The 25,475-nt window shown below is 41.8% G+C and overlaps 1 protein-coding gene across 2 annotated transcripts in view; it reads left to right on the top strand.

The window, feature by feature from the left end:
• Nucleotides 1-24,850, top strand: part of nalcn (sodium leak channel, non-selective) — a 253,655-nt gene extending 228,805 nt beyond the window's left edge. Inside the window, exons 36-46 of one of the 2 annotated variants that reach the window (XM_020472572.2) lie at nucleotides 52-171; nucleotides 366-434; nucleotides 722-870; nucleotides 1,324-1,417; nucleotides 12,331-12,463; nucleotides 15,423-15,538; nucleotides 16,011-16,168; nucleotides 16,424-16,574; nucleotides 18,691-18,837; nucleotides 19,104-19,215; nucleotides 19,416-24,850. In XM_020472572.2, coding sequence (XP_020328161.1) covers nucleotides 52-171; nucleotides 366-434; nucleotides 722-870; nucleotides 1,324-1,417; nucleotides 12,331-12,463; nucleotides 15,423-15,538; nucleotides 16,011-16,168; nucleotides 16,424-16,574; nucleotides 18,691-18,837; nucleotides 19,104-19,215; nucleotides 19,416-19,558 — 1,392 coding nt within the window. In that variant the 3' untranslated portion in view covers nucleotides 19,559-24,850. The remainder of the gene's footprint in view (nucleotides 1-51; nucleotides 172-365; nucleotides 435-721; nucleotides 871-1,323; nucleotides 1,418-12,330; nucleotides 12,464-15,422; nucleotides 15,539-16,010; nucleotides 16,169-16,423; nucleotides 16,575-18,690; nucleotides 18,838-19,103; nucleotides 19,216-19,415) is intronic. The other variant, XM_031805863.1, reaches the window with a different exon arrangement.
• Nucleotides 24,851-25,475: the final 625 nt, after the last annotated feature.

Genomic DNA, 25,475 nt, shown 5'->3' with positions numbered 1-25,475 from the left:
TAAAAGCAATGTGACTACAATGCGAATGGATTTTGTTGTTGTGGTAACCAGGTGACGATGAAGTTCATAGCTATGTCCCCGGCGGGGTACTGGCAGAGCAGACGGAACCGCTATGATTTACTGGTGACAATACTGGGAGTCATCTGGATAGTCTTGCACTTTGCTCTACTGGTGAGGACACACATATACACACACACACACAGTATAAATTACAGATATACAAGCTATTCTTTACAACACTTGTTCTTTCCTGGAACTAGTGCATTTTCTAACAACTATTCTGTACTTCTTTCGAGTTATGACTAAATATATTGTGAAGGTTAGTGTATAATTAGTAAATGGCTGATCACAGTGTTCTCCTGTAGAATGCATATACTTACATGATGGGCACGTGTGTGATCGTCTTCAGGTTCTTCACCATCTGTGGGAAGCATGTAAGTATAGCCCACTGTAACCCTAATGGAACTTACAGTGCATATTACTGAACGAAACTGTTAAAAATATTTTTTCCCTATTTACTAGCTTGCCCAGCAGGCAAAATAAAAAGCAATTTAGAGTTGTAAACTGTTTTTCTGGTTGAATACATCATATAACTCAAATTACAACCATCTGTTACAATCTCCGTTTGTTTTGTTGCTGGTTGCTAAAAAAGGAGGTAACAAAACTCCTGCAACCATTTTGCCCGCTGGGTGGTCTCTTTAATGCTATAATCGGTCTGTAGGTGACTCTGAAGATGCTACTGCTGACAGTCGTGGTCAGTATGTATAAAAGCTTCTTCATCATCGTGGGAATGTTCCTTCTCCTCCTCTGCTACGCCTTCGCTGGAGTCGTCCTATTCGGAACCGTTAAATACGGAGAGAACATCAACAGGTCATCAACAGCTTCCCTTTCTCTCCTTTCTGTTTTTATCCCCCTTTCTTTACCTCTTTCACACTTATTCCTTGTCCTCTGTCTCTTTCCTAACTTCAACTCTTCCTCCCACTCCTCCAAGTCTTCCTCCTTCCTTCCTTCCTTCCTTTCTCCTTTCCTTAAATTTTTTCCTGACTCTGCTCCCCTCTCATTCTCCTTTCTAGTCATCATTTCTCCTATCTTCCACACGGTTAGCTCTCTGATTACTGTAGAGATTTGAAGAGCAAGTGTCACTTATTCGATTTGTGGCACCATCACAGCCTCCTCTAGTGGAGAAATAGTGGGAGTTTGAGAAGTCTGCAGCCACACCGATGACTCATTCTCTCTAAAGTGTGTGTGTGTGTGTGTGTGTGTGTGTGTGTGTGTGTGTGTGTGTGTGCTACTTTATTTGTTTAATTTTTTTATCAATGACAGGCATGCTAACTTCTCCACGGCAGGGAAGGCCATCACGGTTCTGTTCCGTATTGTCACGGGGGAAGACTGGAATAAGATCATGCATGACTGCATGGTAAGAGCTGGTCTATTTCATTTTCCATATGTACACAGCAGCGTCTTCAGGGGAAACTAGTCAAGACTTACAAAACAGAAAGCGTAGTGTAATACTTTTCTGTCTGTTAGGTAAAAGGCACAAGACAAAGTCAGGTCTGAAAGGTAACCATGTAGAAAAAGAGGCATTTCTCAACATAGACTTCTTCAGAAAAAAGGGATATACTGTTCCAGTATTATTTCAAGTAAACAAACCAAAGTTCATGACTCGAGGGTTTGTTGTTTTTATTGTTCAGTTTATATGTCTGCTCTATATATATATGTCCCTCCAACTAATTGTGCTATTGTGTCTGTTTTTGTGTGTTATTTGTAACTTATTTTTTACATGATGTTTCTGCCACTGTCTCCTATGGCTGAAAAGAGCTTCTAGATATCAGGACAGAAAATTCCTGAAATTCCCATAAGAAAGAGACGGGGATATCGGGGACGTAGGTTGGGGTGCCTTGTAAGGATCCAACAGGAAGTGGGTAATCTGCCGCTACCATCAGTCCTATTAGACAACTTACAATCATTGGATAACAAAATAGACGAGCTACGATCATGAATATCCTGCCAACGGGACATAAAAAACGGTAATATCTTATGTTTCACCGAGTCGTGGCTGAACAATGACATGAATAACATACAGCTGGCGGGGTTGACGTGGCATCGGCAAGATACAATAGCAGCCTCCGGGAAGACAAGGGGTGGCGGTCTGTGTATATTTGTAAACATTAGCTGGTGCACGAAATCTAATATTAAGGAAGTCTCGAGGTTTTGCTCACCTGAGGTGGAGTAACTCATGGTAAGCTGTAGACCACACCATTTAGAGAGTTTTTGTCTTTATTTTTCGTAGCTGTCTATTACCACCACAAACCGATGCTTGCACTAAATCCGCACTCATTGAGCTATATAAGGCCATAAGCAAACAGGAAAACTCTCACCCAGAGGCAGAGCTCCTAGTGGAGCGTTAATGTAGGGAAACTTAAATCCTTTTTACCTCATTTCTACCAGCATGTTAAATGTGCAAACAGAGGGGGAAAAAACTCTAGACCACCTTTACTCCACGCATACAAAGCTCTCCCTCACCCTCCATTTGGCAAATCTGGCCATAATTATATCTTCCTGATGCATGTTTACAAGCAAAAACTAAAGCAGGAAACACCAGTGACTCGAAGTGGTCAGATGAAGCAGATGCTAAGCTACAGGACTGTTTTGCTAGCACAGACTGGAATATGTTCCGGGATTCTTCCGATGGCATTGAGGAGTCCACCACATCAGTCACTGGCTTCATCAACAAGAGCATCGATGACGTCATCACCACAGTGACTGTACGTACGTACCCCAACCAGAAGCCATGGAGCTGCCACTTTCAAGGAGCGGGACTCTAACCCGGACACTTATCAGACATCCCGCTATGCCCGCCGACGAACCATCAAACAGGCAAAGAATCAATACAGGACTAAGATTGAATCGTACTACACTGGCTCTGATGCTCATCGGATGTGCCAGGACTTGCAAACTATTACAGACTACAAAGGGAAGCACAGCCGCGAGCTGCCTAGTGACACAAGCCTACCAGACAATCTAAATTACTTCTATGCTCACTTCGAGGCAAGAAACATGCTTGAGAGCATCAGCTGGTCCAGACGACTGTGTGATTACCCTGTCCGTAGCCGATGTGAGTAAGACCTTTAAACAGGTCAACCTTCACAAGGCCGCAGGGCCAGACAGATTACCAGGACGTGCAACGTTATTCATTGACTACAGCTCAGTGTTCAATACCATAGTGCCCTCAAAGCTCATCACTAAGCTAATGACCCTGGGACTAAACACCTCTCTCTGCAACTGGATCCTGGACTTCCTGACGAGCCACCCCCAGGTGTTAAGGGTAGGTAACAACACATCTGCCCCACTGATCCTCAACACAGGGGCCCCTCACGGTTGCGTCCTCCGCTGCTTCCTGTTCACTCATGACTGCATGGCCAGGCACGACTCCAACACCATCATTAAGTTTGCTGACAATACAACAGTGGGAGGCCTGATCACCGACAACAATGAGACAACCTATAAGGAGGAGGTCAGAAACCTAGCCGTGTAGTGCCAGGATAACAACTTCTCCCTCAAAGTGATCAAGAGGAAGGAGATGATTGTGAACTACAGGAAAAGGAGGATCGAGCACGCCCCCATTCTCAACGACGGGGCTGTAGTGGAGCAGATTGAGAGCTTCAAGTTCTTTGTTGTCCAACTCACCCACAAACTATCATGTTCCAAACACACCAAGACAGTTGTGAAGAGGGCATGACCATTCCTATTCCCGCTCAGGAGACTAAAAAGATTTGGCATGGGTCCTCAGATCCTCAAAAAGTTCTACAGTTGCACCATCGAGAGAGCATCACACTGACTGGTTGCATCACTGCCTGGTATGGAAACTGCTCGGGATCCGACCACAAGGCACTACAGAGGGTAGTGTGTACGGACCAGTACATCACTGGGGCCAAGCTTCCTGCCATCCAGGACCTCTTTTCCAGGCGGTGTCAGAGGAAGGCCCGAAAAATTGTCACAGACTTCAGCCACCCTAGTCATAGACTGTTCCCTCTGCTACCGCACGGCAAGCGGTACTGGAGCGACAAGTCTAGGTCCAAAAGGCTTCTTAAAAGCTTCTACCCCCGAGCCATAAGAATCCTGAACAGCTAGTCAAATGGCTACCCAGACTATTTGCGTTAATTCCCCCCTCCTATATTACGCTGATGCTACTTTCTGTTTATTATCTATGCATAGTCACTTTAACTCTACCAACATGTACATGAAACTCACTTAGATTATACCTTTAATACAGTGATACCAATACATGGTTATAACATCTACAGAAAAGACAGAAATGCCAATGGTGGAGGTGTTGCTGTTTATATCCAGAGCCATATTCCTGTAAAGCTCAGAAGGGTTCTCATGTTAAATATTGTTGAGGTAATATGGCTACTATGCATCACCTAAAGCCCATTCTTGTAGGGATCTGCTATAGACCACCAAGTGCTAATAGTCAGTATCTTGATAACATGTGTGAAATGCTTGATAATGTATGTGATATCAGAGAAATATATTTTGGGGGGGTGATTTAGATATTGATTGGCTTTCATCAAGCTGCCCATTCAAGAAAAAGCTTTAAACTGTAGCCAGTGCCTTCAACCTGGTTCGGGTTATCAGTCAACCTACCAGGGTAGCTACAGACAGCACAGGAATGAAATCATCACCAAGTATTGATCACATCTTTACTAATGCTGCAGAAATTTCCATCGGCTGTAGTGATCAAAATATAGTAGCTATCTAGAAAAACCAAAGTTCCAGAGGCAGGGTCTAATATAATGTATAAGAGGTCATACATCAACAACTATGTTATTGATGTAAAGAATACTTAATCACGTAAATAATTAACTAGGAAGTCGGGGCACCAAGGAAAATATTCAGATTATAATTTTCCTAATATAACTTTCAGATATGTTAATATCTGATCACTTAGTCTTTTGATTAATGACGTATTCTTTACCTCACATTAGTCTCATTCCAAACGTCGTAAATTGTTGGTTATCTGCACGAACCCAGTCTTCACTATGAGTCATCCATACATCAATTGTCTTAAAATATTTTTTTTACTAAGTAATTCACAGAAATGCATCACACAAACAATGGATAGTTACAAGGAAATGATAGCGGAGTTTCCCTAGTGGGATAAACCGGCATCGCGGCTTGGTGTACAAAAGGGAAGTGGGGGTCGACTGAGATAAGACAACACACAGTTGATAATTTTAACAATTGAAATGCTAATCCTTTGCACATGAACGCTCACTCATTCGGGAATAATTGCAATCAATACATATATTTACGCTCAGTGTGTCGTCGGGATCTCTGTTGAAAAGTTTGTTTCTGTTGCAGAGTTTGTCCACGCTCTCTCGCTTGGTTAGAATGGATAGTTCAGAGTGACATTCATTCATGTCGTCATAGAATAGATGTTTTGGCGGTTCTCGGTATTCGCGTTCAATGATACCGAATTCCTAGCTGCAGACTAGTAATTAATATCAAAGACTTGTTCTTATTCTGTCGGTATCGATAGTCTGAGTTTAACCACGTGTTATGGTTAAAAGATTCAGCCATCTACTCAAACCTTAGCTTATACTCAGGTTTATGGTCTCCACTCAAACCTTGGCCCTCTCTTTATTCGAGATAAGCTGGTCTCAACCTTAGTCCTCTCGTAATTGAGAGAAACATGGTCTGTTGAGAAATTCTCAAGGTGGGGGTTTTATTCGGAAGAGCAGAAAGGGGCCTGTCCCAGGACGCCAGACCATAACTGTGCTCATGGGCAGTCCTCTGATTTAGTTAACCTATCTAGCGCAGCGGAACCCCTCGACAACATTCCGTTGAATAGGCAGCGCGCGAAATTCAAAAATATTTTGGGGGAAATATGTAGCTTTCACACATTAACAAGTCCAATACAACAAATGAAAGATAAACATCTTGTTAATCTACCCATCATGTCCGATTTTTAAAATGTTTTACAGCGAAAACACAACATATATTTATGTTAGATCACCACCAAATCAAAAAAAACACACGCCATTTTTCCCAGCCCAAGATAGTCACAAACGCAGAATTAGAGATAAAATGAATCACTAACCTTTGATAATCTCCATCAAATGACACTCATATGACATCATGTTACACAATACATTTATGTTTTGTTTGATAATATGCATATTTATATCCACAATTCTCGGTTTACACTGATGCCATATTCAGAAATTGAGTATTTACAGGAGTATTTACAGAGAGCTACGTCAGATAACTGAAATACTCATCATAAACTTTGACAAAAGATACATGTTTTACATATAATTAAAGATACACTGGTTCATGTCAGATTTTTTTTAAACGTTACCTAAAAAGCATACCATGCAATAATCTGAGACAGCGCTCAGAAGTAACAACATTTCTCCGACATGTTGGAGTCAACAGAAATACGAAATGACATCATAAATATTCCCTTACCTTTGGTGATCTTTCATCAGAATGCAGTGCAAGGAGTCCTAGTTCCACAATAAATCGTTGTTTTGTTCCATAATGTCCATTACTAGTGTCCAATTAGTTGCATTTGCTACCAGGTTTAGCTCACATGCCCAAAAAAAAGCTGGCGCTGGTCCAGGCGAACTCGGACGAAAACTTCAAAAATATATATTCCAGGTCGAATAAACTGGTCAAACTAAGTAGAGAATCAATCTTCAGGATGTTATTTTCATATATATCCAATAATGTTCCAACCGGAGCATTTGTTTTTGTCTACAAAGTCATGGAACGCAGGCGATATCAACAGATAATTGCTCAACCAGGAAATGGCATTCTGCCAGGCCAGTGACTCATTCCCCTCCCATTCGGTCAAATATCACACTAGGACCTTCATTCCACGTTCTACTGAATGCTGACATCTAGTGGAAGGTGTAGGAAGTGCGAACAGATCCATATATTGTTTGGATGTGAATAGGCGATGACTTCAAATCAGACCAGCCTTCAGAATTTCCACTTCCTGTTTGGAAGATTGCCTGCCATATGAGTTCTGTTATACTCACATACATAATTCAAACAGTTTTAGAAACTTCAGTGCAGTAATGTTTTGATTCCAAAACATCCAGTGGTTTTAGCAGAAATACTCATAATAAACATTGATAAACAATACTAGTGTTATTCACAGAATTAAAGATAGACTTCTGTGCAACCTATGTGTCAGATTTCAAAAAACTTTATGGAAAAAGCATAATCTGAGAACGGCGGTCAGAACCCAAAACAGCCAGAGGAATAGCCGCCATTTTGGATTCAACTAATTTAGAAACAACACCATAAATATTCACTTACCTTTGATGATCTTCATCAGAAGGCACTAAATGAATGACTGATTAAATAAATGACTGACTAAATAAATGACTGATTTGTTCCATAAAGTTCCATCATTTATGTCCAAATAGCCAATTGTTGTTAGCTTGTTCAGCCCAGTAATCCATCTTCATAAGGCACAAGCATTTCATCCAGACAAAAACTCTAAAAGTTCCGTTACAGTCCTTTAGAAATGTCAAACGATGTATGGAATCAATCGTTAGGATATTTTTAACAGAATTCCTTTGTCTTCAGAAAAGGCACTGGAACGAGAGGTAAACTCTGTCGTGAGCGCGCGTCATGAGACCAAGGCTCTCTGCCAGACAACAGACTCAAATAGGTCTCATGAGCCACTCCTTTATAGTAGAATCCTCATTCAACATTCAAAAGACAGTTGACATCTAGTGGAAGCCCTAGGAAGTGCAACCTCATCCATATCTCAATGTGTACTCGGTAGGCAAAGCTTTGAAAAACTACAAACCCACTTCCTGGTTGGATGTTTGTCAGGTTTTTGCCTGCCATATGAGTTATGTTATACACACAGATATCATTCAAACAGTTTTAGAAACTTCAGTGTTTTTTATCCAATACTAATAATAATATGCATATATTTGCATCTGGGACAGAGTAGGAGGCAGTTCACTCTGGGCACGCTATTCATCCAAAAGTGAAAATGCTGCCCCCTATCCCAATAAGGTTAAACTACAAAGGGAATTGGAGTTTCCTTCATTAAACAGTCCAAAATCACATTACACAATTACACAAACAGTATCATCCTCACTCATTGATCTTATACAACAATTAGATGTAAGCCTCATATCTGAGGCTATTGTATAAACAGCGTTATGGTAATGTGGCCGTATTGTCTCCAATGAGTTTCACAAAATTGTACCAAACGGACCAGTTCGTAGCTGGATCCCTCGCCGATATTTTATACCTTCTCCAGAACATAAATGTTGTTCGGACCTCAAGTTCTGTGAGGTGGAAGAAATTCCTTTGTTCTCTCTATGAAAACTCACTCTCTCTCTCTATATACTGTGGCCGTGAGGAGATGATCTCCTCCAGGAATTTACGACCTGAGGTCGCAGCAGCCTTAGTGTAGGAGACAGAGAGAGGGGGATGGTGCACGCTATACCTAAAGAGGGCAACGTCATGACAGTGGTGTGTAATGAGGAGAAACCAGATGCTACACTTGACGCATTTATGAAATTGCTTATTAATAAGCATGCACCCATTAAGACAATTACTGTAAAAACTGTTAATCCCTGTGGATTGTTGAGGAATTTAAAAATGGTATGGTTGAGAGGGATGAGGCAAAAGGAATGGCAAATAAGTCTGGCTGCACAACCGATTGGCAAAAGTATTGCAAATTGACAAATCATGTGATTAAACTGAATAAAAAGAAGAAGAAACTACACTAAGAAACAAAGATAAATTATTTAAAGAATGATGGTAAAATTCTTTGGGGCACCTTAAATAAAATTTTGGTCCAAAAGGCAAACTTAGCTCTATCATTCATTGAATCAGATGGCTCATTCATCATGAAACCCACTAATATTGCCAAATACATTAATAATTTTTTCTTTGGCAAGATTAGCACATTTAGGCATGACATGACAGCAACAAACGCTGACACTACACATCCAAGTATAACTAACAAATTATGAAAGACAAGCATTGTAATTGTAAATTCAGTAAAATGAGTGTGGAAGACGTGAAAAATTATTGTTGTCTATCAACAATGACAAGCTGGATATAAAATACTGAGGATAATAGCGGACAATATTGCCACTACTATTTGCCATATCTTCAATCTAAGCCTACTAGTAATTGTGTGCCCTCAGGCCTGGAGGGAAGCAAAAGTCATTCCGCTACCCAAGAATAGTAAAGCCCCCTTTGCTTGGCATTTGAGTTAGTAAATCAGCCTGTTACCAACCCTTAGTAACCTTTTGGACAAAATTGTGTTTGACCAGATAAAATGCTATTTGACTATAAACAAATTTACAACATACTTTCAGCACGCTCATAGGGAAGGGCACTCAACAAGCACAGCACTTACACAAATTACTGATGATTGGCTGAGAGAAATTGATAATAAAAAGATTGTGGGAGCTATTTTGTCAGACTTCAGTGCAGCTTTTGACAATATCGATCATAGTCTGCTGCTGGAAAACGTATGTGTTATGGCTTTACACCCCCTGCTATATTGTGGATAAAGAGTTACCTGTCTAACAGAACACAGTGTGATCTTTAATGGAAGCCTCTCCAACATTATCAAGGTAGAATCAGGAATTCCCCTGGGGCAGCTGTCTATGCCCCTTACTTTTTTCAATCTTTACTAATGACATGCCACTGGCTTTGAGTAAAGCCAGTGGCATGTCATTAGTAAAGATTGAAAAATGTATGCGGATGACTCAACACTTTACACATTGGCTACTAAAGCAACTGAAAAGACTGCAACACTTAACAAAGACTGCAGTTAGTTTCAGAATGGGTGGCAAGGAATAAACCCATTCTGTAATGGGTGGCAAGAAATCAATAATCCTGTAATAAATGATGTGGAAATTGAGCACGTTGAGGTGACTAAACTGCTTGGAGTAACCCTGGATTTTAAACTGTCATGGTCAAAAATGTTTGACACAACAGGAGCTAAGGTGGTGAGAAGTTGTACCTTAATTAAAATGTGCTGCTCTGCCTTTTTAACAGCAATATCCCCAAGGCAGGACCTACAGGCCCTAGTTTTGTCTCACCTGGACTACTCTTCAGTTGTGTGGTCAGGTGGCACAAAGAGGGACCTCTGAAAACAACAATTGGCTCAGAACAGGGCAGCATGGCTGGCGAGATTGTCAGGAAAGATTGACTTCATCACTACTTGTTTTTGTACGAAGTGTTAACATGCTGAATGCACTGAGCTGCCTGTTTAAACTACTAGCACCCAGCTCAGACACCCATGCATACCCTACAAGACATGTCACCAGAGGTCTCTTCACAGTCCCCATGTCCAGAAAAGACTATGGAAGGTACACACTACTACATAGAGCAATGGCTACATGGAACTCTATTCCACATCGGGTTACTGATTAATCAGATTTTAAAAAATTTAAAAAAAGATAAAAATACACCTTATGGAACAGTGGAGACTGTAAAGAGACACACATACAGACACATGCTTACACATACACATGATAAGACATGCACTCTACACACACGTACACATGGATTTTGGATTGTAGATATGGGGTAGTAGAATGGTGGCCTGAAGGAACACACTTACTTGTTGTGAAAAGTGTTATGAAATTGACTTTTTTTCCACATTTTGATACGTTACAGCCTTATTCTAAAATTGATTTTAAAAATCTATTTTCATCAATCTACGCACAATGCCCCATGATGACAAACCAGAAACAGGTTTTAGAAATGTTTGCTAATTGATAAAAAATACAAAACTGAAATGCCACATTTACATAAGAATTCAGACCCTTTTACGCAGTACTTGAACCTTCAGTACCTTCGGCAGCGATTACGGCCTCAAGTCTTCTAGGGTATGACGCTGACAAGCTTGGCACACCTGTATTTGGGGAATTTCTCCCATTCTTCTCAGCAGACCGTCTCAAGCTCTGTCAGGTTGGATGGGGAAGGTCGCTGCACAGCTATTTTCAGGTCTCTCCAGAGATGTTCGATCTGGTTCAAGTCCGGGCTCTGGCTGGGCCACTCAAGGACATTCAGAGACTTGTCCCTAAGCCACTACTGTGTTGTCTTGGCTGTGTGCTTAGAGTCCTTGTCCATTTGGAAGGTGAACCTTCACCCCAGTCTGAGGTCCTGAGCACTCTAAAGCAGGTTTTCATTAAAGGTCTCTCTGTACTTTGCTCCGTTCATCTTTCCCTCAATCCTGACTACTCTCCCAGTCCCCGCTGTTCTGTGAAGGGAATAATACACAGTGTTGTACAAGATCTTCAGTTTCTTGGCAATTGCTTGCATGTAATAGCCTTCATTTCTCAGAACAAGAATAGTTTTATTGCTTCTTTAATCAGAACAACAGTTTTCAGCTGAGCTAACATAATTGCAAAAGGGCTTTCTAATGATCAATTATCCTTTTTAAAATTATAAACTTGGATCAGCTAAAACAACGTGCCATTGGAACACAGGAGTTATGGTTTCCAGCTACAATAGTCATTTACAACTTTAACAAGGTCCACACTGTATTTCTGATCAATTTGATGTTATTTTAATGGACCAAAATGTGTTTTTCTTTAAAAAAACAAGGACATTGACCCCAAATTTTTTAACTGTAGTGTACATGAAGAGCACACTTCTCCGGCGTGCCAGTAGACATTGAAGGTGAGCATTTGCCCACTGAAGTTTGTTTTATGACGCTGAACTGCATGTCAGGTCAAGACCCTGTTGAGGACGACGAGCATGCAGATGAGCTTCCCGGAGAAGGTTTATGACAGTTTGCGCAGAAATTCTTTGGTTGTACAAACCCACAGTTTCATCAGCTGTCCGGGTGGCTGGTCTCAGACGATGTGTTGTGTGACAAAACTGCACATTTTAGAGTGGCCTTTTATTGTCCACGGCACAAGGTGCACTTGTGTAATGATTATGCTTGTTGATATGCAACACTTGTCAGGTGGATGGATTATCTTGTCAAATGAGAAATGCTCACTAACAGAGATGTAAAGAAATTTGTGCACAAAAGTTGAGTGAAATAAGGTTTTTGTGGGTATAAGTTCGGTTATCTTTTATTCCAGCTCATGAGACCAACACTTTACATGTTGCGTTTATATTTTTGCTCAGTAAATATAACAATATATGCCATTTAGCAGACAGTGTTATCCAAAGCGACTTGTGTGCATACATTTTCATAACGTTGGCCCCAGCATAGTTAGATAATTAAATATATTTCAATTCTTTCTGTGGGTTCACGTTGTAGTATGGGGCCTCATGTTGATAACACCGTGTTTGGGATGTTCCCCTCCTCAGGTGCAGCCTCCGTTCTGTACCCCCGATAAACATCGCTACTGGGAGACGGACTGTGGGAACTACGCAGGGGCACTCATCTACTTTTGCTCCTTCTATGTCATCATTGCTTACATCATGCTTAACCTCCTCGTGGGTAAGTGTGTGTGTGCCCTAATTATATAAGCTTGACTTTGACTTTGAATAAAGCGGGTGTGTGTGCGAGCGTGCGTTTGCGAGCGTGCATGCGTGTGCGTAAGCCACTCATGGTAAAGGACAATTTCCTGTATCATCGCTCAGGCACATATTTCATTTCCTGTGGTACTAGACGTGTGTGACTGTCTCATAAAGCACAATAAACAGTTTAATCTCTCCCCATGACAGTTTAGCACTGTTATTACTGACCTCATCATCAAACCTTGCCATGCAGAAATCTGGGTCCACCTGTGTGTGTGTGTGTGTGTGTGTGTGTGTGTGTGTGTGTGTGTGTGTGTGTGTGTGTGTGTGTGTGTGTGTGTGTGTGTGTGTGTGTGTGTGTGTGTGTGTGTGTGTGTGTGTGTGTGTGTGTGTGTGTGTGTGTAAGAACAGTGGCACAGTCTAAATTAATGTCAGGGGTGTTTAGGAAGTGAGCCAACATCAACTCTAGCTATCCATCTCCCTCTGAATATGATCTGGCATATACAGTGGCGCAAAAAAGTATTTAGTCAGCCACCAATTGTGCAAGTTCTCCCACTTAAAAAGTTGAGAGAGGCCTGTAATTTTCATCATAGGTACACTTCAACTATGACAGACAAAATGGAGAAAAAAAAAATGTTATGAATTTATTTGCAAATTATGGTGGACAATAAGTATTTGGTCACCTACAAACAAGCAAGATTTCTGTCTCTCACAGACCTGTAACTTCTTCTTTAAGAGGCTCCTCTGTCCTCCACTCGTTACCTGTATTAATGGCATCTGTTTGAACTTGTTATCAGTATAAAAGACACCTGTCCACAACCTCAAACAGTCACACTCCAAACTCCACTATGATCAAGACCAAAGAGCTGTCAAAGGACACCAGAAACAAAATTGTAGACCTGCACCAGGCTGGGAAGACTGAATCTGCAATAGGTAAGCAGCTTGGTTTGAAGAAATCAACTGTGGGAGCAATTAATAGGGAATAGAAGACATACAAGACCACTGATAATCTCCCTCGATCTGGGGCTCCACGCAAGATCTCACCCCATGGGGTCAAAATGATCATAAGAATGGTGAGCAAAAATCCCATAACCACACGGGGGGACCTAGTGAATGACCTGCAGAGAGCTGGGACCAAAGTAACAAAGCCTACCATCAGTAACACACTACGCCGCTAGGGACTCAAATCCTGCAGTGCCAGGCGTGTCCCCCTGCTTAAGCCAGTACCTGTCCAGGCCCGTCTGATGTTTGCTAGAGAGCATTTGGATGATCCAGAAGAAGATTGGGAGAATGTCATATGGTCAGATGAAACCAAAATATAACTTTTTGGAAAAACTCAACTCGTCGTGTTTGGAGGACAAAGAATGCTGAGTTGCATCCAAAGAACACCATACCCACTGTGAAGCATGGAGGTGGAAACATCATGCTTTGGGGCTGTTTTTCTGCAAATGGTGCCATGTATCGTGAGATTTAGAGTGAAAACCTCCTTCCATCAGCAAGGGCATTGAAGATGAAATGTGGCTGGGTCTTTCAGCATGACAATGATCCCAAACACACCGCCCGGGCAACGAAGGAGTGGCTTCGTAAGAAGCATTTCAAGGTCCTGGAGTGGCCTAGCCAGTCTCCAGATCTCAGCCCCATAGAAAATCTTTGGAGGGAGTTGAAAGTCTGTGTTGCCCAGCAACAGCCCCAAAACATCACTGCTCTAGAGGAGATCTGCATGGAGGAATGGGCCAAAATACCAGCAACAGTGTGTGAAAAGCTTGTGAAGACTTACAGAAAACGTTTGACCTCTGTCATTGCCAACAAAGGGTATATAACAAAGTGTTGAGATAAACTTTTAAATATTGACCAAATACTTATTTTCCACCATAATTTGCAAATAAATTCGTAAAAAATCCTACAATGTGATTTTCTGGATTTTTTTTTTCATTATGTCTGTCAAAATATATATATCGTTGTGGTTTTATGGACTGTGTCTGTTAGAGCAACTTGTCCCTTAGATGCCTACAGTGCTTGATGCTGTTAGTGTTGTAGGGAAATGACTATGTATAACATTTCACCAGTCACCAATCATTCACAATCCATTTACTGAAGGCTATAAACATCTAATTGCAGGTGCCGTTAGCGAAGCCCATGTATGGTTCTTCGACCTCTCCAATGCTAGTTGGAGAATATGCCATGAAAGGTGTTGTTCCCCAGAAAGAAAAACAAGAATTGATGCTAGAGAACTAACAAAGGGTCACTGACAATAACCAAAATGAAACAGGTGTGGTTTTAAGGGAGGTTCTGAAAGACACTCATGGGGGTGTCCACTGAAAGTTGAATAGCAGCAACTGGGACCTAAAAGACATAAGCGCCCACTAAATTTGCCCAAAAAGAGGCAAACAAAAGAAAAAACCACACCAAACTTAGACAGGAAGCAAACCAAAAAGTGGAACAAAACAAAAACAGGGAAGATCTGATAAAGGATTGTTGGTCTAGGAAATCACATTTGGAGAGCCAACTAAAGGTTGGCCAACTCCACGTTTCTCAAGACCACTGGAGCACTGAACCAGCCACTCTTAAATAGCACCTGGGCCAGCAAGGTAAAGCATCTTTCCACTAACGAGATGACCAACCAGAACAGGTATAATATATACTGACTAACGAGTTGACACCAGTGAGTGCGCCCCACGTGCTAATGTGCTAGCATCCAACTTCGAAATATAAATGGATAAGCCAGATCCTGTAACAAAGGTGATAAATCAGTAAACATAATTGGAGCCATCTCTTCAGTTTTTAAGGCGTAAAAGTCAGTATGGTAGCAAATGCTAGATGTAAATAACTCTTGCATGAGATGTCATTGTTGTGTCCCAGACATATCTGCTGCATGTAAGTATACTACATTGAAATGTTCAGACATGTGAGAGAACCCCAGATATGTGTGTGTTTTGCAGCCATCATTGTGGAGAACTTCTCTCTCTTCTACTCCACTGAGGAGGACCAGCTACTGAGCTACAACGACCTCCGACACTTTCAGATTATCTGGAACAATGTGGATGACAAGAGAGAGGTAGGGAACCTTGTGGGGAGGTAAGGTTTGGAAGTGGAGGAAAGCTGGAGAGATGGATGGAGGGAGAGTTAGAGAAAGGAGAGATACAGAGAGAGCGGGAGAAACCAACTGATATGATAGGGAAGAAACCATGTGGAGACGCAAGGGTTGGAAGTGGAGAAGAGCTGGAGAGATGGATGGAGGGAGAGTGAGAGAAAGGAGAGATACAGAGAGAGCTGGAGAAACCAACTGATATGATAGGGAAGAAACCATGTGGAGACGCAAGGGTTGGAAGTGGAGAAGAGCTGGAGAGATGGATGGAGGGAGAGTGAGAGAAAGGAGAGATACAGAGAGAGCTGGAGAAACCAACTGATATGATAGGGAAGAAACCATGTGGAGACGCAAGGGATGGAAGTGGAGAAGAGCTGGAGGGATGGAGGGAGGGAAAGAAAAGTCTGGACAGGCAGGGTGACCTTTATCCACTCTCTCTCAGGGAGTGATCCCAACATCGCGGGTGAAGTTCCTGCTGCGTCTGCTGAGGGGCAGGCTAGAGGTAGACCTGGATAAGGACAAGCTGCTATTCAAACACATGTGCTATGAGATGGAGAGGCTGCACAACGGAGGGGACGTCACCTTCCACGACGTGCTCAGGTGACAATAGCACACACACATAGACACACTTTCCACAACGTGCACACTAAACACACATGCTTAATACTAATATAGTTTTTTTTGTGTGTGTGGGGGGGGCTGTATTGTTTCCCACAGTGTGTTTTCATATTGTTCTGTAGACTTATTTAGTTCTTGTAAAACATTATATAGTTGTCGTTTATTAGGATGTATTTTAGCCCACAGTTATTTTAGCCCACAGTTATGTCATTCTTCTCTCCTCCTGTGTTTCTGCAGTATGTTGTCATACCGTTCAGTGGATATCAGGAAGTCTCTACAGCTGGAGGAGCTGCTGGCTAGAGAGCAGCTGGAGTACACCATAGAAGAAGAGGTGGCCAAGCAGACCATACGCATGTGGCTCAAGAAGTGCCTCAAACGCATCCGTGCTGTAAGAGATCCAAACATTAAGAACACCATACTTTATTGACTTGCACCCCCCCCCCCTCCTTTTGCCTTAAGCACCACCTTAATTCGTCTGGGCATTTTTCAGGGATGCTGGCCCATGTTGACTCCAATGCTTTCCACAGTTGTCAAGTTGGCTAGATCTGCTTTGGGTAGTGGATCATGTAGTGTCACTTTTTTGGTTACTATATGATTCCATATGTGTTATTTCATAGTTTTAATGTCTTCACTATTATTCTACAATGCAGAAAATAGTACAAATTAAGAGAAACCCTGGAATGAGTAGGTGTGTCCAACATTTTTACTCGTACTGTGTATATACAGTATATATTATAATTTTTACAACAATTGTTTACAGACAGATTATTTTACTTATAATTCACTGTATCACAATTCCAGTAGGTCAGAAGTTTACATATACTAAGTTGACTGTGCCTTTAAACAGCTTGGAAAATTCCAGAAAATTATGTCATGGCTTCAGCAGCTTCTGATAGGCTAAATGACGTCATTTGAGTCAATTGGAGGTGTACCTGTGGAAGTATTTCAAGGCCTACCTTCAAACTCAGGGCCTCTTTGCTTGACATCATGGGAAAATCAAAGGAAATCAGCCAAGACATCAGAAAAACATTGTAGACCTCCACAAGTCTGGTTCATCCTTGGGAGCAATTTCCAGCCGTCATACTGCTCAGGAAGGAGACGCGTTCTGTCTCCTAGAGATGAACATACTTTGGTGCAAAAAGTGCAAATCAATCCCAGAACAACAGCAAAGGACCTTGTGAAGATGCTGGAGGAAACAGGTACAAAAGTATCTATATCTACAGTAAAACGAGTCCTATATCCACATAACCTGAAAGGCCGCTCAGCAAGGAAGAAGCCACTGCTCCAAAATCGCCATAAAAAGCCAGACTACAGTTTGCAACTGCACATGGGGACAAAGATCATACTTTTTGGAGAAAGGTCCTCTGGTCTGATGAAACAAAAACAGAACTGTTTGGCCATAATGACCATCGTTATGTTTGGAGGAAAAAGGGGGAGACTGGCAAGCCGAAGAACACCATCCAAACCGTGAAGCACGGGGGTGGCAGCATCATGTGGTGGGGGTGCTTTGCTGCAGGAGGAACTGGTGCACTTCACAAAATAGATGGCATCATGAGGTAGGAAAATGATGTGGATATATTGACGCAACATCTCAAGACATCAGTCAGGAAGTTAAAGCTTGGTCGCAAATGGATCTTCCAAATGGACAATGACCCCAAGCATACTTCCAAAGTTGTGGCAAAATGGCTTAAGGACAACAAAGTCAAGGTATTGGAGTGGCCATCACAAAGCCCTGACCTCATCCTATAAAACATTTGTGGGCAGAACTGAAAAAGCGTGTGCAAGCAAGGAGGCCTACAGACCTGACTCAGTTACACCAACTCTGTCAGGAGGAATTGGCCGAAATTCACCCAACTTATTGTGGGACGCTTGTGGAAGGCTACCCAAAACATTTGACCCAAGTTAAACAATTTAAAGCTAATGCTACCAAATACTAATCAGGTTTATGTAAACTTCTGACCCACTGGGAATGTGATGAAAGAAATAAAAGCTGAAATAAATCATTCTCTCTACTATTATTCTGACATTTCACATTCTTAAAATAAAGTGGTGACCCTAACTGACCTAAGACAGGGAATTTTTATGAGGATTAAATCTCAGGAATTGTGAAAAACTGAGTTTAAATGCATTTGGCTAAGGTGTATGTAAACTTCCGACTTCAACTGTATATACACACACAAACACACACCAAGTGAGTTGATTGTTCTTGTGGACTTACTGCTTTGTGCTGTAAGGTGTTTTGTGAGGACCCACTGCACTCGCTCTCCTACAGTAACAGGAACAGTCATGCTTGAAGGAACTGCCAATTGTGTAGTTTTGTATTTTGAGAGAACCAATTGTTCTGTTTAGTTTTGTGAGGATCCACTCCCCTGTCACTTCCCCTACAGAATACACAGAAGTCATGTTTATATACACTGTTCCATATATTTTGTGGTTTGTTCTGTGCTGTATAGTGTCCTTTGAGGACTCTCTCTTTGAGGACTCTCTCTCTCTCTCTGCTACAGAAGCAGCAGCAGTCGTGCAGCATCATCCACAGCCTGAGAGAGAGCCAGCAGCAGGAGCTCAGTCGCTTCCTCAACCCCCCCAGCATACAGACCACCCTGCCTAGTGAGGACATCAACGCTAACCAGGACCATTCAACACAGCCAGAGGTACACACACGCGCGCACACAACCACACACACACACACACACACACACACGCACAAACATTAATTGAACCACACACACCTCACACCAGCAAGATGGATAAGATGGTAGAGTTTCTATGGTAAGGTTTTCTGTACAGTCTGTAGTAGGTACTCATGTGCCAGGTAATAAACCCCCAGTACAATTTTTTGGGTGAATGCTCATAACAGGAAATTATACAATGTTTCATACATGTACTATAAATCTTTTCTACACCTACCTACCTGTAGTTGAGTGGTCTCCAACAGCTGCTGAGTCCTACTCTGTCAGACCGTGGGGGATACAGACAGGACTCCTCAGAACGCCCTCAGAGGAAACTGGGACAGTGGAGACTACCTGCAGGTCAGTCACGTTTGTGTATGTGCGCTCGTGTGTGTGTGCAGTGTCAACAAAGATCAACTCTGTGCTCACGAAATCAATGTGACTGACCAGTGTCAATGTGTGTCGAACCATGTCATCTGCATGACTAAACTATAACATTGGAGCAATGCTGTATTCCAACAGATTCTGACATACTGTCTCTTCTCTCTCTATCTGTCCAGGTCGTACCAGTGTCAAGTCCATGGTGTGTAAGATGAACCCTGTGAGTGACGAAGCCTCCTCGGGGTCGGAGGTCAAGAAATGGTGGACGCGTCAGCTGACCGTTGAGAGTGACGAGAGTGGTGATGACCTCATAGATATTTAAAAATTCAACCACACTCACATATTGAACGAGAACTAGGATAGACAACTATAGCTCTGAGCGCTCAGTGTCAACACAGTACTCTGGTGGTTGAAATGTTTCTTGAAACGTTCTTTCAAGGGTTTTTCAAGCATATCCCATTCATACTTGACTGATTGGGGAAGTGACAGCGTGGACATCCTCCTCGCAAGTCTCTCCATCAGCAGCCATCTTACATCTGTGGGACGTTATGATCAGTTTTTTCTCAAAATGGTGGCTTGTGGACACAGGAAATTTTCTCTTGGTTTGCAGTTAAGGCCATTTCAAGAACCTTGATTCTTAGAAACAACGCTTTAGCTGTTTGGTTTAAAGACTCTATATGAATGTACAAAGCCAATCCCATGATACCATTAATTCCTATGTGAAGACTCAATAGCCCATTTGAAGCCAAAAAAGTCAGTTAAGATGGCGTCTATAGAATACATAACATACGCAGTATGAGCTACTCCAGGAAGTGACATTGCAGGCTAGCTCAGTGCTTCCCCATCTCATTGAGTATCAAAGGTTAAAGTCCGACCGGGATACTGCAGGCTGCAATTTGCAACTAAAACGAGGCAACAATAAACAAGTCATCCCCCTTGGGCCAATCCGTGTAATTTTGTAAGTGATGGATCTGTATGGCAAGACTCATCATTCACCCAGGTTTCATCAAAATCGGGCAAGTGGTATCTGAGATTTTGTGTGTGACTCATGCACGTACAGTTGATTACTACAGTGCACCCTTTGGCCAATCAGTGTAATTTTGGAAATGGCGGATCTATGTAGCAAGATGCATCATTCACCCAAGTTTAGTCAAACTCGGGCCAGTGGTGTCTGATAAATCGTGTGGGTAAGCTAGACTCATATCCCTGAGCATGGGTACCAAATTTAATCACTTAGTCAAACAGATCAAGAGATTTAAACATGTACCTGTTATTGCGCCACTGTGTAGTCGATATGATTGTTCTTGCATATGTTGAGTTTAAACAGTGTTTGCAACATATGTACCAAATATTGTTACAATACGGATACCCTTAACTGATTTAAATGCATTTATGTGCCAGACCATGCCCATGAATGTTTATTGGTCAATAGCGGCCACGTTGTTTTAGGTACTAGTCTGGAAAGGAATGCGTTGAGGGACCTTTTCCCAATGATGCCACATATCAAGTTTTGTGCAGATCGGTCATTCGGTGCCAGAGGAGTAGCGTTTTAAGGTCAAGTTTTGTGCAGATCTGTCATTCGGTGCCTGAGGAGTAGCGTTTTAAGGTCAAGTTTTGTGCAGATCGGTCATTCGGTGCCAGAGGAGTAGCGTTTTAAGGTCAAGTTTCGTGCAGATCGGTCATTGGGTGCCTGAGGAGTAGCGTTTTAAGGTCATGTTTCATGCAGATCGGTCATTCGGTGCCTGAGGAGTAGCGTTTTGAGGTCATGTTTTGTGCAGATCGGTCATTCAGTGCCAGAGGAGTAGCGTTTTAAGGTCAAGTTTCGTGCAGATCGGTCATTGGGTGCCTGAGGAGTAGCGTTTTAAGGTCATGTTTCATGCAGATCGGTCATTCGGTGCCTGAGGAGTAGCGTTTTGAGGTCATGTTTTGTGCAGATCGGTCATTCAGTGCCAGAGGAGTAGCGTTTTAAGGTCAAGTTTCGTGCAGATCGGTCATTGGGTGCCTGAGGAGTAGCGTTTTAAGGTCATGTTTCATGCAGATCGGTCATTCGGTGCCTGAGGAGTAGCGTTTTGAGGTCATGTTTTGTGCAGATCGGTCATTCGGTGCCTGAGGAGTAGCGTTTTAAGGTCAAGTTTTGTGCAGATCGGTCATTCGGTGCCAGAGGAGTAGCGTTTTAAGGTCAAGTTTTGTGCAGATCGGTCATTCGGTGCTGGAGGAGTAGCGTTTTAAGGTCAAGTTTTGTGCAGATCGGTCATTCGGTGCTGGAGGAGTAGCGTTTTAAGGTCAAGTTTTGTGCAGATCGGTCATTCGGTGCTGGAGGAGTAGCGTTTTAAGGTCAAGTTTTGTGCAGATCGGTCATTCGGTGCTGGAGGAGTAGCGTTTTAAGGTCAAGTTTTGTGCAGATCGGTCATTCGGTGCCAGAGGAGTAGCGTTTTAAGGTCAAGTTTTGTGCAGATCGGTCATTCGGTGCTGGAGGAGTAGCGTTTTAAGGTCAAGTTTTGTGCAGATCGGTCATTCGGTGCTGGAGGAGTAGTGTTTTAAGGTCAAGTTTTGTGCAGATCGGTCATTCGGTGCTGAAGGAGTAGTGTTTTAATTTTTTTTCTCACAAAATTCTAAATTGAGGAAAATCCATCATGGCAGACCTTATGGCTCCCTGAGGCAAATTTTTTCCTTTTGAGGAGAGGGACCTAATTTTTGTCCCGAATTTCATGACTTTAGGTCAAATGGGGTTAGTGGTGTGACCATTCAAAGATTGCATTTTCAATTGCTTGCTATAGCGCCACCATCTGGCCAATCAGTGTAATTTTGTAAATGACTGATCTCTATGGCAAGACGCATCATTCAATAAGTTTTGTCCAAATCTGGCCAGTGCTGTTTGAGATATTGCATGTAACAAACATACTAACAGACGGAGACAGATCCAGAGTCCCCCCTCCCCTTCCCGATTTCATCGTGGGGGTCATTTGGCCTTATAACTTCTTCTGTGTCCGATTTTAAAACAATTGGTTCAAGGACACAAATCTTGTGTAAGCAATTATTGGTACCATGATTGTCTTCACAAAGATTGCCCTTTTCCCATTCACTGTAAGTGGAGATCCTGTTTTCTGCAAACAATGCCTGCAGTATCGCGGTCGACCTTGAACTTTGTGGCTTCAATGAGAGGGGGCAGTCGTTCTCCCCTGGTTTGGTGGCTCACAAGCACATCAAAAAGGGTCAATGCCTCAATGCAGAGTTTTGGAACCACTGATTTTAGAGTCCCATTGACATCTGTACTTTTCCATGTTGATGTTTTTCTATGCAGGAAGTTTTTATAGTGTCCATTAAACAGAACCTCTATGTGGTACCCTGTCACGACAACCTTTGATTAGCATCACTGTCCTTTTAGTTGTGAATGTCAGGGAGTGTTTATCGGGAAATGCAAAATGAGAGTCATATAAATGATCAAGTCTACTAGCTACAGGACATTGTGTCATCTTGCTATTATATCGTTTTAGGAGATTATTTTATTACAATATAGCTATACAATACCACACCAAAACAATGGATACATATTCATTGTATGTTGTTGCTGTAACTTTAAATTATGAAATATGATGATTGAAATGCTTGAACTTTATAGCTATAGTTCCGTGTGATTCCCCTGTTGTCTTTGTTAATTGTGCCTGTGTCTCTCCCAGTCTCCAGTGTTTCATTGTACACTTACTGTGAGTTTGCTTATAACCACTTAATTCTATTCGAATCTAGGTTTCTTGTTCTGTAGTAGAACAACCCAAAGGAAAATAGTTATAATTAAAGGGTGAAAGGACATATGTTGGTACATGACTGTGAATGTTCTTTCAGATTAAATTAATTTATGTGTGGAATTGTGTGGGCAAAAATATCAGATATATTTTATAAACTATAGCATATAAATCCATTTTGGTTTGTTTGTACAATATTGCATAATTTCAAATAAAGGCCTTTTGGCACCAACAGTGAGGCTCCAAAAGTATTTGGACAGTGACATTTTTTGTTGTTGTTTTGGCTCTGTACTCCAGCACTTTGGATTTGAAATGATACAAATAATTTCATCCATATCGGGTGAACCGTTTAGAAATTACTCCACTTTATGTACATAGAAAAGGGGGATACCTAGTCAGTTGTACAACTGAATGCATTCAACTAAAATGTGTTTTTCGCATTTAACCCAACCCCTTTGAATCAGAGAGGTGCGGGGGGGCTACCTTAATCGACATCCACGCCATTGGCGCCCGGGGAATAGTGGGTTGACTGCCTTGCTCAGGGGCAGAATGACATATTTTTACCTTGTCAGCTCGGGGGATTCGATCCAGCAACCTTTCGGTTACTGGCCCAACGTTCTTACCCGCCAAAAATGAATGGTAAATAATGTATTGTGTCATTTTGGAAATAATATACAAATAATCATTATTTGTCAATAATAATAGAATATGTGAATGCTACCATGATTACTGATAATCCTGAATGAATTGTGAATAATGATGAGTGAGAAAGTTAGACTCTCAAATATCATACCCCCAATATTTTTTGGGGGGGTATGATATTTGTGCTTCTGTTGCTTTCTCTAACATCATTATTCACGATTAATTCAGGATCATCTATAATCATGGTAGCATTCACGTTAATGTAGAAGTGTAGAAACATATTCTATACCTGTAACTCCAAAATGACACTACATATTTACCTTTAATTTCTATTGGGCACAAAATAATATGAAACCGGTGCTAGGAATATAGGACAAAATACTGAACTTTTCACTACTTTAATACAGATATGTGATTTTGTCCCAATACTTTTGGTTCCCTAAAATGGGAGGAATATGCACAAAAAGTGTTGTAATTTCTAAACTGCTAACCCAATATGGATGAAAATACCCTAAAATTAAAGCTGACATTCTGCATTTTGTATAATTTAAAATCCAAAGTAGTAGGTGCCAAGCTCACCGGTTTGAGTGTGTCAAGAACTGCAACGCTGCTGGGTTTTTCACACTCAACAGTTTCAGGGTGTATCAAGAATAGTCCACCACCCAAAGGACATCCAGCCAATTCGACAGAACTGTGGGAAGCATTGGAGTCACAATGGGCCAGCATCCCTGTGGAACGCTTTTGGCACCTTATAGTCCATGCCCTGACAAATTGAGGTTGTTCTGAGGGCATAAGGGGGTGCAACTCAATATTACTGTTTTGTACACTCCGTGCCATTATTACCTTCACTTTATGAAGTATCTTATATTCTTATATAAAACATGAGGAAGGGGGCAGCACTGCCAGGGTAGACAGTAGGTCTTTGTAGATAGAATGTGCTATTTGGTTAAAGGGGTAAATTGATCATCAAAAAGAAAGGAGGAATAAGGCACTCTTCATGTAAATTAAAATGCCTTTATTTGTATGGCATGTTCAGTGAAAAATATTTTTTGTAACTTTTATTTATCAGGGGGTCCTGCAGCACCCCTACATCCCCCGGGTATGTCTCATTGTCCATTTACGCAGCATGCTCCTATCATTGATATTGTCTGAGCCTGCCGGCACACGATGAGCTTTAAAAATTGTTTTTTTAGCATGTTTTAATTCATCTAATAAAATCAATCAATCCATCATTCAGCTTTCTTAGCCTAGCATTTTGTGTACCAATATATCATTGCACTCTAACCTCTGAATCCCAAATCAGCCCCTAGTGTCTCCCCCCTAGGTACTTGTGTAGATCTGAGAGGATTTGATAGGTGTAAGAAATATGGTGGCAGCTCCATCTTGCCCTCTGATAGGCCAGGTGTAATATTTGCCATGTTCACGGACACCTATCCAATCCTGTCAGATCTCCATAAGTGCCTTGCATCTAGATGGTAGGGGCTTTGGGTTGATTTGAGATTAGGGTACTTTTCACTAGATATGTGGATGAAGGCCAACATGACTTCCTTCTCATGATGCAAGCGTGTTTTGGTTCATGGGCCCTATTCACCTCATCTCTTTTCATGTACCTGGATGTATAAAGCATATCGGTATGAGGAAGAAGACAATTGAGTTGGTTAGCTAGGGGGATAATTGAGAAGACGGATGCTCTTTTAACGGTTTTCAGAACACATCTGCAGCCAAACACTGCAGTGTAGACTGTTCCCTGCTATTTCCTAGGTGACAGTGCCATCTGCTGGGTGGACGGTGTACTATTAGTTATTGAAACGGGTGGCGAGCGCCTTGGTGTGTTGCGCTGTCCTGTGTTATGCAGTC

The sequence above is a fragment of the Oncorhynchus kisutch genome, linkage group LG26 (assembly GCF_002021735.2).
Source record: "Oncorhynchus kisutch isolate 150728-3 linkage group LG26, Okis_V2, whole genome shotgun sequence".
NCBI classification, from domain to species: Eukaryota; Metazoa; Chordata; class Actinopteri; order Salmoniformes; family Salmonidae; genus Oncorhynchus; species Oncorhynchus kisutch.
This window is presented reverse-complemented; position numbering and strand designations above follow the sequence as displayed.